The sequence below is a fragment of the Thalassophryne amazonica genome, chromosome 1 (genome assembly GCF_902500255.1).
Source record: "Thalassophryne amazonica chromosome 1, fThaAma1.1, whole genome shotgun sequence".
Lineage (NCBI taxonomy): Eukaryota > Metazoa > Chordata > Actinopteri > Batrachoidiformes > Batrachoididae > Thalassophryne > Thalassophryne amazonica.
In genome coordinates this window covers 38,135,647-38,151,229 of record NC_047103.1, presented here as the reverse complement: position 1 = coordinate 38,151,229, position 15,583 = coordinate 38,135,647, and the positions used below count along the sequence as shown (strand labels likewise).

Sequence of the window (15,583 nt, the reverse complement as noted above, 5' to 3'; positions counted from 1 at the left end):
ATAGGTTCGAAGACCGGTGACCTTGACCTCCGTTTCAAGGTCACCAGTGGTTGCATTTGTTTTGAAGGCTGGCGACTATGACCAACTTTTTATGGTCACTGTTTGTCACATCCTCTAAATAAATATTATGCCAATCTCCAATTTTTTCATTGTATAATCCCAGTTTACATCAAACACATAAGGCTTCAACCATATACCCACCCCATACAAGTACATAATACTGCACTTTGCATGGAAAATAATACTGCGCGTGGAGCATTTCATGATGAATGCCTCTAGTTAAATAATTAATTAGCATTTGTTTCACTTATACCCAAAGAGGTATAAGTGAAACAAATCAACTCAACTTCTCTCACACTTTTAGGATAACCTGGTAGAACTCCTTGTTATAGGTTGGTAATATGCATATTTTCATATCAATCCAGTTGGGTTGATTTTACCAGAGTTATGGCCCTCGATTAACAAAGCTAGCTGTCAGTTTCATGCTTGGGGGCCTGCATTCTGAAATAAACTCCTCTCACATTTTAAGTAGGAATTTCATGTAACATGGTCCAAATCTTTATTAAAGGTTGGTAATACACCTATTTTAATATCATTCCAGTTGGGCTCATTTTACCAGAGTTATGACTCTCGATTAACAAAGCTAGACTGTCAGTTTCATGCTTAGATGCCTGCATTCTAAAATCAACTCCTCTCATATTTTTAGTAGGAATTTTATGTAACTTGGTATAAATCCTTGTTATAGGTCAATAATACACATATTGTAATATTGTACAAGATTGACACAATTTGGCAGAGTTATGGCCCTGATTAACACACTGCCACTGCCACTTTCATGAGTTGCTGCCTGCTTTCTGAAATCAACTCCTTTCACATTTTTATGAGGAATTTTGGGAACTTGGTGCAATTCCTTGAAATGCTATAAAAATGTAGCAAGTACTTGTACCAAAGCAACATTTGCCAGTGGTGGATATTGTGCTCTCAGAGCACTCTTGTTTAAAAAGTCAGGCTCAGTTTCCTCAATTTTGAAATTGGAACAGAAATCAAGCCCAAAAATTGGCAATGGGAGATGGTCCTAAAATAGGGAATACTGTGGGAACTTTTCTGGGGCTGAAGATGCTAATTAGGCAGACAAAAAGTGCTGTCAACAGGAGGGAGTTAGATCTGGAATCCAGTATGGAAAGGTGAGTTTGAGCCAACAAGGACTTTCAAAGTTAAAGCTGAAAGAATGGGAGGAGGGAAAGAAAGGCAACACAACCAGCACCAAAACACACATCAAGCATCCGAATGGGCAGAAGGAATAATGTGGTAATAACTACTCTATGATTGGGTTACTGTGTCTTGAATAATGGGCTGCCATCTGGATGGACAATGGGAGAGGCAGAAACTTGTGACTCATGCTTTGATGGAAAGCACCAACTATAAGACAGAGGGAACCCTCTTGCAAGCAGAACTGAAACAGTGGAGCTACAGAACTTTAACTGAAATCAACACTCTATGTGGAACAACAAAATTGTTCTAAATTTTGAATAATTTTGCACATATGGATTTGTCTCGTTTCCTGGAATTGCACAGATGACCTGTGGAGGGCAACAACACGCCTTTACTGCCGACTGCTGCCAAGTCCATCAGAAGAAGAAGAAGACGACGACGCCTTGACGGCTGTGTCCGTATGGTTTGTGTTGGCTGGTGTTGACCTACTCTCTTCCCTCTGGAGTTATTGCATTTGTAAGCCGTTTCACGTGTTATTTATTTCTAATTCACGAGCGTTTATTTTCTCATATAATGAATGTCACGAAGAACAGAAAGCTCGGAAAGACACGCCGGTAAAATTAGCTCGTGTCAGTGCTTAGCGGGGTTTGGCTAGGTAGCAGTGCTAACGTCAACAAGATATGTTCGTTGTGTATATTCGTATCAGTAAGGCGGTATGTTGTAAAAATGTTTCTTTATTTACAATATCAGCAGGTATTTTGGGTAATATAAAGTATATGTCGACTTTTGTAGTAATAGCTGCTGTCATTTGCTAACTACGATAAGCTAACTATTGTCCTAAAGTTAACCTGCTTTCAGTTTCGTTGCACCTTCACAATGTGTTGTCTGATCATGTTTGTCCACATCAGTCATAAAACAGTGAACGTAGCAACGTTGTCTGTTAGTGACTTATTTTTAGTCGAAGAAAGTTCTGCCTACATGAAGTGGATTTTCTCCAGGGAAAAGAGCTGAAGTAAGTTTCGGCTTGTCTTTCAGAAGCACTGGCAACATCTCAATCAGTCGATGGGAAAAATCTAACAATGTTTAGTTTTGAGGGAGAGTTCAAGACCAGACCCAAGGTATCACTTGGAGGAGCAAGTAAAAAGGTATGTGATGCTTGACAGTATACAGAAGAGATTCAGATGAGATAAACATTTGGGAGGGTACATAGGAATCACTCTGTTTATGAGACAATACAAAGACTTGCAGGACAACACTTACATAACACATGGATCAGGAAGGGCATGTGGCTTGCGCAATTCAGTACTTTGACGTTTCCCATAGTCCCCTTGGCGGCCCCCTGTGCTTCCCAGAATGCAACTCAGTGCCAGCAGAGTTATGACATCTCACAGTGCATGTAAACAATAGCTAGTGAGGATGTGGATGGCGTTGATCCAGTGAATTCATGGGCGATTATGATAAGTTCGCCCAAGTTGAGAGGCTTATCTAGAGGAGATGTAGCACCTGTGATAGACTTCTGCCATGCCCCGATGTTGTCTTGTTGTCCATACTTCACAAGGTTTGTTTACATTGTGCCCTGAACCAGTGTTGCAGACCGAACGACCCCCTAAAAATTGGTTTCCAGTTTTTGAGATTAACCATCACATGACAAGGTAGAACTTTTTAAATAATTCTTAAGTCAGTATTAAGCAGAAACGAGGTGCTAATCGCTCCATTTCACTACTGACGCACCGAAATGACGTAGGTGCAGCAGCAGATCAGACGTTTGCCATGCTGCTGTGGTGCTCTGATCGGTCGGCTGACTTTTATTACAAAATAATGCTGAATTTATGTGGAAATGATTGTTGTACAAAAGTTTCAGATATCTGTTGCTGAGATAGATGATGACTGGAGTGCAGTTTCAAGCAGAAACAAGGTGATAATCAGCGGATCTCAGCTGATGCTTAGAAATGATGATGCTGAGCTCTGAAATGACGCACGCACAGTGAAGGCAGGGCGGACCGATTTTTAGGGGTAACTGGTGACACCGGAACTCTGCTGAAACTGACCTCTCGCGTAAGTAACAGACCACAAGATTCACAACTGCAAAACAGCAAATACTTGCATTAAATTGAAAAATGTTCCATTGCTTTTGCAGCTTTGGAGCCACAGGCGCAACTGTTTCCTCTACATAAGATGCAAAATTGTTGCAGCCCCTGCTGATCAGTAGATTAGGTGCACATTATAGTTGGCCTCTTTTCTCTGTAAAATGCAGGAAGAACCCCCACTTGGCCAGAAATATTTTATTAATAACACAGATGAAAAATAAGAACAGATATCTATGAATTTGGATGTCAGTATCTTACTGGCGGTCAGCTGACAGGAGCACAATGTCAAAACTCCTGTTGTCCACTTCAATTAAAGTCAGCAGTCAGGACTTTCAACAGAAGTTGTGAGAACACTGATTTAAAAAACAAAACAAAACAAAAAACAAACAAAAATAAAGGCGAACAATAAACTCCACCTTTGAATATACCTTGCGATGCCCTCGTTTTGTTTGTCAAACTCTCTCTTTCACTGTCTGCACAGTCCGTCACCATTACAAGTCCTGTTTTCAGTTTGATGCTATGCTCCCGCTGCAGTCTACATCGTGCTGTTAAACACCTCGTTAACTTTTTTCACACCAGGCATTTTTTGCTGCTAAAGTAAAAAATTGTGTGCGTGTAAAGACTAGCTTTTTGTGGTAAAATTAATGTTAAAAACTTATCACAATATTTGACAGTTGCCCTATTGTAAATGAAATTGTGCCATTACATTTTCCACAAAATGGTGACAGTGTCTCATTGCTTGTTTTCTTGTTTTCCCTTGTCAGTCACTGCTAATAAACAAATTGTAATCTGATCAAAAATGCCCCATTTGAGGTAATGAAATGTTTTTTTTTTTTTTTTTTCAATTTTATTAATTTATTTTTCATACAAGCTTTACACGAATGCCCTTCCTGATGCAATTCCACATTTTGCAGAGAATGGGTATGGGTGGTCTTGAACTGGGAATTTTCTGTGTTGTAAGCAAGTGCACTAACCACCTGGCATTTCAACATAAAAAAATATTTACTACCACTGATGTAATACATGCATGCAATTAGCATGACAGAGTGGGGGTGTCATTTTGTAAGCTTGCTCACAGATCTCTAGTTATTAGACCTGGAACTGCCACTCACCAGCTATTGTCCCAGTGTGCCTTATCAGTGTGTATGTGTGAAGCCTTCAAATTGTCGTGTCTGGTTTAAGAATGTTCTTTGTCAAATACCAGAACCTATTATTGCATTTGTGCATGTTCTAGATGGAAAACAATCAGAGGAACTTACAAATTGGGAAAATGACAATCAACAGCAAGTGCAGCAAACAGGGTTCAGGACAACACACAAACAGGAGTAACTGAGAATAGATTGTTTGATGTATTAAATTGCCAAATAAATCAAATGTTAGCCATCTATTGGAAGACAACCACTCTGCCTACTCAGCTATGGGTGTGATATACTGTACTGCTCAATGATTCTCCCATACCTCAGTTATTGTGCTGAGCTCTGGGAAAATACATATAACAGTACCACTAAACCATTGTTTGTGCTACAAAAGAGAGCCATTAGAATAGTCAACAAAAAAAAAGGTTACAGAGAGCATGCTAACAATCTGTTTATTGCAGCCAATCAGTTAAAATTTAAAGATATTGTTAACTAAAAAATTGAACTTATGTCGAAAGCAAACAATGGTATTTTACCAGAGGAAGTCCAAAATTTATTCAGTTTTGTTACACAGGCGATTGGCCTTAGAAGAAAATATAACTTTCGGATTACGTACTCACGAACTACTATGAAACAAAAATGTTCCTCTGTGTACGGAGTTAAGCTTTGGAATGCACTGACTCAAGAAATTTAATGTTGTACAAATGTTCACAAGTTCAAAAATGTATAAAGATAAAATTATGAGAGAATACAGTAAACTAGAAGAAAAATGAATACAGCTGCTAAAGTGTGGATGTTGAAATGTAGGATAATTGTGTTGATGATGTCTGATGTTTGGTGGCTTGACGAGAGAGTGGTGTTGGGGTTGAAATTGAAGTGACAAGTGGATTTTTGTCTATTTTGTTTTTTATTTTTATTTTGTTACAACGAACAGAAAATACAAGATTTATCTTCCTTCTGTCATGATGTGTGTTTATGTGGATGAGAAACAAATGAACTCCCATGACATGAGTATGAACAAATAAACATTATGATTTGTGAAATTAGGTCCCTTTTCCATTTGAATACTGCACATATGACTTTGATATAGTGCTGTCAATAAGCTGTATGGGAACCTCCATTTGCCCTACAGTTTGGTACACAAGTGTTTGAACAATTACACAGTTAAAGTAATCACACACACACACACATACACTCATCTTTAACTGCTTAGCCCAATTAAGGGTCGCGGGGGGCTGGACCCTATCCCAGCAGTCAAAGAGCGCGAGGCGGGGTACACCCAGGACAGGACGCCACTCTGACACAGAGTTACAGTAATAATCAGTGGATTTCAAAAGAAACAGTCAAAATGTGTTTGTAGTGTAGAATCTGATCTTTCATCATTGGATTAGCCATTAAGGAATTACAAGCCTTTTTTATACACAGTCCCTCATTTTTAGGGGCCATAAGTAATTGGACAATTGACCGAAAAATCGTTCATGGCCAGGTGTGGCTTGTTGTCTTGTTATTCTTTTGCACTTGAAGCACATAAAAGGTTTAGAGTTGATTACAAGTGTTGAATTTGCATTCGGCTGCTGTTCATTAAAATTCTCAATATTATGGTGAAAAGTGGATTTAGTAAAAATGAAGTGGGCCATAATTAGGCTGAATAAATAAATACAAAAAACATTTAAAATAAACATGTCAGACAAATGGCAGAAACTTTAGAAGCGGCCAATTCAATAATGTTCTTTATTTGAAACATACAGCATCATCTGCCAAACATGGTGGAAGCAGTGTTATGACATGGGCACCTGTGGCTACCAGTGCGACGAGTGCCCTGTTGTTTGCTGATGATGTGACTGTGGATGGAAGTAATAATATATTCTGAAGTATACTCAACAAAAATATAAACGCAACACTTTTGGTTTTGCTTCCATTTTGTATGAGATGAACTCAAAGATCTAAAACTTTTTCCACATACACAATATCACCATTTCCCTCAAATATTGTTCACAAACCAGTCTAAATCTGTGATAGTGAGCACTTCTCCTTTGCTGAGATAATCCATCCCACCTCACAGGTGTGCCATATCAAGATGCTGATTAGACACCATGATTAGTGCACAGGTGTGCCTTAGACTGTCCACAATAAAAGGCCACTCTGAAAGGTGCAGTTTTATCACACAGCACAATGCCACAGATGTCGCAAGATTTGAGGGAGCGTGCAATTGGCTTGCTGACAGCAGGAATGTCAACCAGAGCTGTTGCTCGTGTATTGAATGTTCATTTCTCTACCATAAGCCGTCTCCAAAGGCGTTTCAGAGAATTTGGCAGTACATCCAACCAGCCTCACAACCGCAGACCACGTGTAACCACACCAGCCCAGGACCTCCACATCCAGCATGTTCACCTCCAAGATCGTCTGAGACCAGCCACTCGGACAGCTGCTGAAACAATCGGTTTGCATAACCAAAGAATTTCTGCACAAACTGTCAGAAACCGTCTCAGGGAAGCTCATCTGCATGCTCGTCGTCCTCATCGGGGTCTCGACCTGACTCCAGTTCGTCGTCGTAACCGACTTGAGTGGGCAAATGCTCACATTCGCTGGCGTTTGGCACGTTGGAGAGGTGTTCTCTTCACGGATGAATCCCGGTTCACACTGTCCAGGGCAGATGGCAGACAGCGTGTGTGGCGTTGTGTGGGTGAGCGGTTTTCTGATGTCAATGTTGTGGATCGAGTGGCCCATGGTGGCGGTGGGGTTATGGTATGGGCAGGCGTCTGTTATGGACGAAGAACACAGGTGCATTTTATTGATGGCATTTTGAATGCACAGAGATACCGTGACAAGATCCTGAGGCCCATTGTTGTGCCATATATCCAAGAACATCACCTCATGTTGCAGCAGGATAATGCACGGCCCCATGTTGCAAGGATCTGTACACAATTCTTGGAAGCTGAAAATGTCCCAGTTCTTGCATGGCTGGCATACTCACTGGACATGTCACCCATTGAGCATGTTTTGGATGCTCTGGACCGGCGTATACAACAGCGTGTACCAGTTCCTGCCAGTATCCAGCAACTTCGCACAGCCATTGAAGAGGAGTGGACCAACATTCCACAGGCCACAATTGACAACCTGATCAACTCTATGCGAAGCAGATGTGTTGCACTGCATGAGGCAAATGGTGGTCACACCAGATACTGACAAAACAAAACTGCACCTTTCAGAGTGGCCTTTTATTGTGGACAGTCTAAGGCACACCTGTGCACTAATCATGGTGTCTAATCAGCATCTTGGTATGGCACACCTGTGAGGTGGGATGGATTATCTCAGCAAAGGAGAAGTGCTCACTATCACAGATTTCGACTGGTTTGTGAACAGTATTTGAGGGAAATGGTGATATTGTGTATGTGGAAAAAGTTTTAGATCTTTGAGTTCATCTCATACAAAATGGGAGCAAAACCAAAAGTGTTGCATTTATATTTTTGTTGAGTGCATATAGGGCTATACTATGTGGTCAGATTCTGTTAAATACCAGCCAAAGTGACAGGGCGGCACCTCACAATGCAGCTGGATAATGGCTCAAAACACACAGTCCTACCAAAGCAAGCCAAGACCTTCTCAATTCCCACAAATACAATATTCTTCTGTGGCCACATTACCTGACCTCAACCCGATAGAGCATTCTTTAAGCTTACTGAAGACAAAACTGAAGACAGGAATACGTACAGTCAGCAATGGATGGTGGCTGCAGTGACGATCTGGCAAAGAATCTCAGTTTCGGAAAGCTGGTATTTGTTGATGCCCATGGGTTCCAGATTTTGAGCGCTTATTCATTGCAAATGATTTTCTTCCAAGTATTAACAATAATACTGATATTTATTTATTTGTTGATTTGTCTAGTTACTTCTGACTTCTGCAAACATTGTAACTGTGTATACATATGGCTGTGATTACTCTGTGGCAATTTTTTAAAACCATTTAAATTAAAGCTGATTCTTGAACCACATCTTGATTGCATCATTTTAACTCCATTTTAATAAAAATTGCCACATCCAAATATTTAAGTACTCAGCTCTACAGACATTTCATAATTAACTAGTGATCACTAGTCGTGATTATTTAAGTGGTGTGTCAGGAAATGTCATGTTTTTCAGGAGGAGAAGGCATCTCTCTTGCACCGTACTCAAGAAGAAAGAAGAAAGAGAGAGGTATGTAACCCTGTGCAGGACTGTCTTAAAAAGCTGATCATAAAATAGAATTTACAAATAATAAATAACATAATGGATGATAACTAACCTGAATCACAGATTTAAAATTCATGATAATGCTTTACACAAACAATTTCAGTGAACGGATATGGTTGCAAAGTTGATAATGGCAAATGCTAAGGAAACAAAAATTGAAGTAGAATTTCTAAACTTCTGTTTTGATTATATTGTCAGTGGTATTAGTTTTCAGATGTGCTGTTATTTTCAGGATGAGAGAAGACGATTGAAAAATGCCGTTATCATTCAGTCCTACATACGTCGCTATCAGGACTTAAAACAACAGGTAAGTGTACAGAAACTGTCATGCCGTGTTATATTTAATCAATTATTTTGGAGTGCAGACATGGATTTTCTTTTGTATTTTATTTCACTTTTTTAACTTTTTGAATGAATGTTTTCACATGACTTAATTGCTGTGTTCTGGAATAAATACAGGGTCAAAATTATGAGCATAAGTGTCTGGCTAAGGTGAAACTTGCTTAGGGACATTCACCCAAATATTTTAAGTGCTGTATATTTATTTTTGACTATGCTGAATTTGGAAAACCCAAAATTTATATATATATATATATATATATATATATATATATATAAAGTTGGGACATGCCCAGCTCTCCACAATTTCTCTTATACTCACTCGACTGGTAAGCACTGAAAGCCGAGATAGACATGTCCTCTGTCTGATTTGGGCTTTTTTTCCATCAGAATTTTTTCAGAAACGGTTAGAGACAGGCAGCTGGAAACCATTCGAAAAATTTATCTGGCTTTCGGTGAAAATTTTACGGGCTTCACACAGAATAAGGAGTGTTACTACAGCTTTAAGGACGGCCCACAATGGCGCGCTCCGAGCCGTCATCGAGAGGCAGAAACCACCACATAATTTCTAAACGGATGACTGTGTGGAGCCGGGACCGCCGTGTGCAATTTCTCTGGTTATCACAAGAGCTGGACATCCATTTTCCGGCAGATTTCACTTTTAACAAGAGATTTTGTCATGGAAAGCCGCGCGGAGGCTTCGCGCATCACGACCGATTCGCTGATGGAGCGAGACAAAGGAACACCTCCGTTTCGGAGTGTTAGAGGACAAGTTGGGACATGTCTATCTCGGCTTTCAGTGCTTACCAGTCGAGTGAGCATAAAAGAACTTGTGGAGAGCTGGACATGTCCCAACTTGTCCTCTAACAGTCTAGATGTACGAAATCGGTCATTTAAAAAAAGTGTAGCGTCTTCTAGCAGTCTGTGCCAAACTTGTCTATATCCTCTTGTAATATGATTGTTTTATTGAGGACAGGCTGCTTGATCTAACCCCTCAGTATGAGTGGGTGAAACTGGTAAAATGGAAGATTTTCAACCCGGTGGAAAATTATGCTGCTACTGTGTGAAGTTTGGTGTTGCTACAATCCTCGTCTGTGTTTTGGCAAAGTGGAACTTAACACCCTATCTACATCTAAATAGTCATAGCTTACTACAGGGGTGGGCAACTTGTTCCAGAAAGGGTCAAGAGGGTGCAGGTTTTCTTTGCAGCCACTGATTCCACCAGGTGATTTCACTGATTAACATCAATTTGAGCAGGTGCAATCAGTTAATCTGTGAAATCAGATGGTGGAGTCAGTGGCTACAAAGAAAACCTGCACCCTCTTGTCCCTTTCTGGAACAAGTTGCCCACCCCTACAGGGCTTGACATAAACCTATTTGCCCCACTGGCCCACATGGCCAGTAGAATTTAGAAGTTAGTGGTCAGTGTAGGAGCACTGGCCCATGGTTTTGCGCGCGAGAGTTCATGATATTCCACCCTGAAATCCTGCAAATAAAACTGCCTATATAATATAAACCAATCCAGAAAAAAACATAGTCTGTGGACCATGAAGTTAAAAAAATAGAATTTATCAGAGGGCATTCTCAAGTGTAAAAAAATAAAGTGACTCCCATAACATTTGGAGGGCATTTTTTAGCAACCCTCAGAGTTGGCTAACTCACAGTCAGAAATGTAAAATACAGATGTAGGTCCATATCAAAACTAAAAAGTATGCCTTGTCTGGATTGGAGTTATAGATCTAACAATTTAAAAAAACTATGCTTGGGTCCTTTGCTAATGTCACTGTGGGGTTTCCACAAAGGCAAGCTGGTTAGACTTTTAAACTAGCGTCAAAACAGCCAGGGTCTACCAGGACCAAGCATATACTTACTTGTCAGCATACGATGGATAGGCCCTGCAGATTTGGCAGAAAACTTCATTCTTCTCTTGGTCATCACCAAGCCAGGGCCATTTCTGTGGCCAGGTCGGGACAAAACCTCTCTTCCTCGTGTTTCTTTCACATAGCCTGTCTCGCTCCCTTAACTCATCATCACTAAGCTTCCTCTTCTGGCCAATTCCTTTATCAAAACTCTTTTCTGGTTGTTGTCCGGGTTTCGGTGGTTGTAGTTTAAACATTTCAATTCGAATTGCAAAGCGTTCTGTTAGATTTGTGTGTTGTTCGTCTTCATTTTCTGCAGCTTCCCGTGCATTTAAAGATGGTAACAAACATTGTTGAAGATCGGTGACGAAAACGGCCAAACACATGCTCCACGCATCGACAACATACATTTCAATGTGCGCGAGATTCTGCGGGAGCATGGAGCGTGGTGCGAGACCAAAACAAACATGACGGACTTGGTGAAGTTTGATGGCACGGAGATGTGAAGAAATTAGACTTTTCCGCCACAAAATATGGTAAAATAAATCAAATTTTGCGTATTTTTGTAGTGGCCCGAGCGGGCCATCATTTGATAAATTGTACAGGCCCATGGTGGCCCGACAGTGGGCCAAATCGGCGCTGGGCCAGCGGGCAAATGGCTATGTTGAGCCCTGCTCTGGCTTATTATATAGTAGGAAAAAAAAGCAGTAAGTCACAATCCATGGAGTATCTGAATGCTCAGTCGTCGTTTAGTATTTGTTAAATATGACTTTTTGTAATGTGGGACCTTTGAACTTTGCCTTTCAGTATGCTATCCAGAGAGCCAAGTTTGATGATTGTGTCAACCAGCTACAGGCAGGAGGATCACATGTCTTAGATGGTACTGGCCTGTGCCTCTTATCCAGACAGCTCATATTTTTCTACAGACAGAGTGTGGATACACGTAGATTGGTGAGAATGTTTTGATGCCTTTGAATCTAAAGTTTGGTTGTGGATTTTTTTTTTCTTTAATGTTTATCAAGTATTGCTATAGCCATAAATTTAAATTTGTGACACAGCTTTCTGTGTATTCCATAAACTGTGTCTGTTTTTTAAAGATATGGTTGTGCCAGAATTTGGTGAAACACAACAGTGAGTTTGTGAAGCTGTTGGTGAGCCCACAGAGACAGACATGTATGTTTCAGATCAAGAGGCTCTTAGGCTTTTGCTGCAGGTATAGTACTTGGCAGATGATAACTGTATTTAGCTGGTGTATGTACAGAAGAAATGCATCATAATTGCTATTTGAACAAATGTGAGTATTCATTATTTTGATTTCTTTCTGTCTCATAGGCTACTGCAGAGCTGCACAAATGACAGTTTAAATTTTGCGCTTCCTATGCGGATGCTAGAAACTTTTTCTTCAAAGAAAACTTATCTTCCAGTTATTCCAGATGATAATGATGTAGCTTCAGTGCTCGAGCAGATTTTGCATTACATGATACAGAAAGGTAAGATGTGGTTCACAGCAGTAATCACAACTGGCTGATGAGGCTTTTATTCCCCTTGTAGAGGAAAAAATATTGGAATTATTGCTGCACATAAGGTATCATTCCCATCTTCTATTGTTAAAAAAAATTACCATTTCCATTGTATATGAATATGGTTTTAAGGATCTATATCAAAATTCAGATTTTGGACTGTTGAGGAACAGCCGAAAATCCAAATTATATATATATAAAAAAATTTAAACTGAGAACATAAGGAAAACACATTATGTTTGTGAGGGTAGGTATGGTCATTTTGAAATTTTACCGAATGAATGGGTTGGGTCAGATTTCATGCTTGGGTCATATGGAATTGAAACAAAATCTGCAGTTTTTGTGTCAGGATTGTAATGCGTGACATTTTGCCACAAGGACAAGTAGCTGAATGTTTTCAATTCCATATGACACAGGCTTGAAACCTGACACACACGTATCCAAGCATAATACAAACTGTCCAACTGTTACTTGGGTTGAAAAATACATTAGAGGCCCTTAACATAAAGTACATGCAGCATTTTCGGGTGCTCTCTCTGTGTGTGTGTGTGTGTGTGTGTGTGTGTGTGTGTGTGTGTGTGTGTGTGTGTGTGTGTGTGTGTGTGTGTGTGTGTGTGTGTGTGTGTGTGTGTGTGTGTGTGTGTGTGTGTGTGTGTGTGTGTGTGTGTGTGTGTGTGTGTGTGTGTGTGTGTGTGTGTGTGTGTATGAGGCAGAGACCCAGGTTAAATTCTATATACAAGTATGGTCAATTAGCTGGAGATTTTTTTTTTTAATTCATCACTTTCTTTGCTGTTCTGGTAACAAATTCTATTGTATTGCTTTTTGTTGGTGTTTTACTTTGTTGAGGTTGCTAGAATGGATGATCGGCCAACTGAGTTGGGTCTGCTCTTTTGGACCCTGCTCTTGTGAAGCACCTTGAGATGACCTGTGTTGTAATTTGGCGCTATACAAATAAAAAGAATTGAATCAAAATTTGATAATTAATTCGGCACAGTGCAGTACAGCTTTTGCTGCTTTTAGATGCATTCATGTGTTAATGTGATAATATTTCTTCAGTGATGACTGAAATGTAAACAATGATGACGTTAATGTTGGACAGACTAATGAACTTAAGGCTAGTTAATTATCATAGGGTATTTGGAGAAGTTGACCACGCGTGTGAGTAGGAAATTGATCTGATGTTAATTTTTTAATATATGTCTTTGTTTTAGAATATTCTAAAATGTATATACAACATTGCATGATTACTGTGTGCAGGAACAACTCTGTTGATTTGCAGGCTGATTTATCAGCACTGCTGTTGAAAATATGTCAGCAGTGGAACACAAAACTTGCTTTTAATTTTGTCAAATCACACAGCTGTAGCTGCAGTGTATTGTCTTGATATGTCTAATCAGCATTTAGACAAAATAAACTGAAATTGCTCTCAAGAAAAGTAAGGAATATCTGCTTTTTATTACGTCCACCAAGGATGTAATAAAATCATCGGCGTTTATTTTTGAATTTATTTGTCTGTCAGTTAGCAATATTACATCAAAACTACTGCATGGATTTTGATGAAATTTTCAACACAGATGCATATTAGGCCATGGAAGACACCATTAAATTTCAGAGATGATCTGGATCCGGATTCTGGATCAAGTTTCACTTTATATAGGCTTTGAAGGATTACATCAAAACTGCTTCACGGATTCTCACCAGATTTTCACCACGGACATGTATTAGGCCATGGAAGACTCCATTCAATTTTGGAGGTGATCCAGATTCTGGATCAAGATTTCACTTTAAATACGCTTTGAAGGATTATGCCAAAACTGTTTCATAGATTCTCACCAAATTTGCACCACCGATAGCTATTATGGGAAGGAAGACTCCACTGAATTTTGGAGGTGATCTGGATCCGGATTCTGGATTCTGGATCAAGATTTCACTTTATATAGGCTTTGTAGGATTACGTCAAAACTACTCCACAGATTCTCATCATATTTGCACCACAGATAGATATTAGGGGAAGGAAGACTCCACTGCATTTTTGAGGTGATTCAGATCCGGATTGGCGGACATCTGAAATCTGCTCTTGTTTGATTGCTCGTGTTTATAATGTGGATTTCCTATCCTTTGTGGTCTCTCAGGTTTTTTTTTTTTTTTTGAGTGGTAATTATTTTTTGTATTTTTTTTTCCTTCAGGATACTACAGGTCACTGTATATTCTTGTGAATCACAGGCTCCCTCCTACTCTGGTGTACAGTGACGCTCCCTCTGTCCCTCTGGCAACGACACTGTTGGACCACATTCTCAAACCCCTGCACTTTACCTACTCCTCCTGCACAAGAAGCGCAAGGTACGGGACACAAATAAAATGTGTACAGGGCCTTTATGCAGATCACAGCAGGGCCGCATTATATAAATGTTAACCTTCATCAGAATCTGGGTTGTTACAGCATTACTGTCAATTAGATAACTGCTTTATGATATGTGGATGTGATTTTGTTCAGCTGGAATATCGTATGTTGTTCAGCAGGAATGTTTTGTTAAGAAAGACAAATACTAATCGAGTAGTGCATTGCCCGAGGGGATCCACGGGCTCGAGGTTGGGTAGTGTTTATAAAATAGGTAGCTGACATTTTTCAAGGGTGGTAATAAATTATGCAAAATTTCTATAATGAGTTGGAATGGTGTGTGAGTCCAGAATGTTTTTAGAACCTTAGACCTCAACAGTTTTTAGTAGAAGAACACAACCCTTTTATTTCCTGTTAATTATGTAATTTCTTTAGTGTTAATTTACTGTCTTAATGTATTTATAAACTGTTTAGGTTCTTGTTCTTTTATACGCACTTTTATTATTGCTATCAGTATTATTATTATTTTATTTTATTTTATTATTACTTCTATACTGTCATTTGATTTTTAAATGGACCACAACAGAAATAAGTATTTTCATTGTTTTGTGCCATCCATGTATTTTGAATGTATTTACAATTGTATTATGTACTTACATTGAATTGACAAAATAAAATCATGCACGCTTTTAATATACGTCCCCTTGCTGGATTGGCGTGTGAGTCCAGAATGTAAATATCAACGTCCATTGTTCAGTATTGTTCGCTTATATCTGTAGTTTCTCGAAAAATATCACTCCTATCAATGTTCTGTTTTGGTGGTGTTCATCCTTGATGCAAAATACATAAGCATACCAATCGGC

At 39.5% G+C, this 15,583-nt stretch overlaps 1 protein-coding gene across 1 annotated transcript in view; it reads left to right on the top strand.

Annotated features, from left to right (window-relative positions):
• Positions 1-1,621: 1,621 nt before the first annotated feature.
• Positions 1,622-15,583, top strand: part of ube3c (ubiquitin protein ligase E3C) — a 73,369-nt gene continuing 59,407 nt past the window's right edge. Inside the window, exons 1-8 of the mRNA XM_034176628.1 lie at positions 1,622-1,728; positions 2,248-2,357; positions 8,575-8,628; positions 8,897-8,971; positions 11,670-11,813; positions 11,960-12,075; positions 12,195-12,352; positions 14,569-14,722. Of these exons, the coding sequence (XP_034032519.1) occupies positions 2,292-2,357; positions 8,575-8,628; positions 8,897-8,971; positions 11,670-11,813; positions 11,960-12,075; positions 12,195-12,352; positions 14,569-14,722 (767 nt within the window). The 5' untranslated portion in view covers positions 1,622-1,728; positions 2,248-2,291. The remainder of the gene's footprint in view (positions 1,729-2,247; positions 2,358-8,574; positions 8,629-8,896; positions 8,972-11,669; positions 11,814-11,959; positions 12,076-12,194; positions 12,353-14,568; positions 14,723-15,583) is intronic.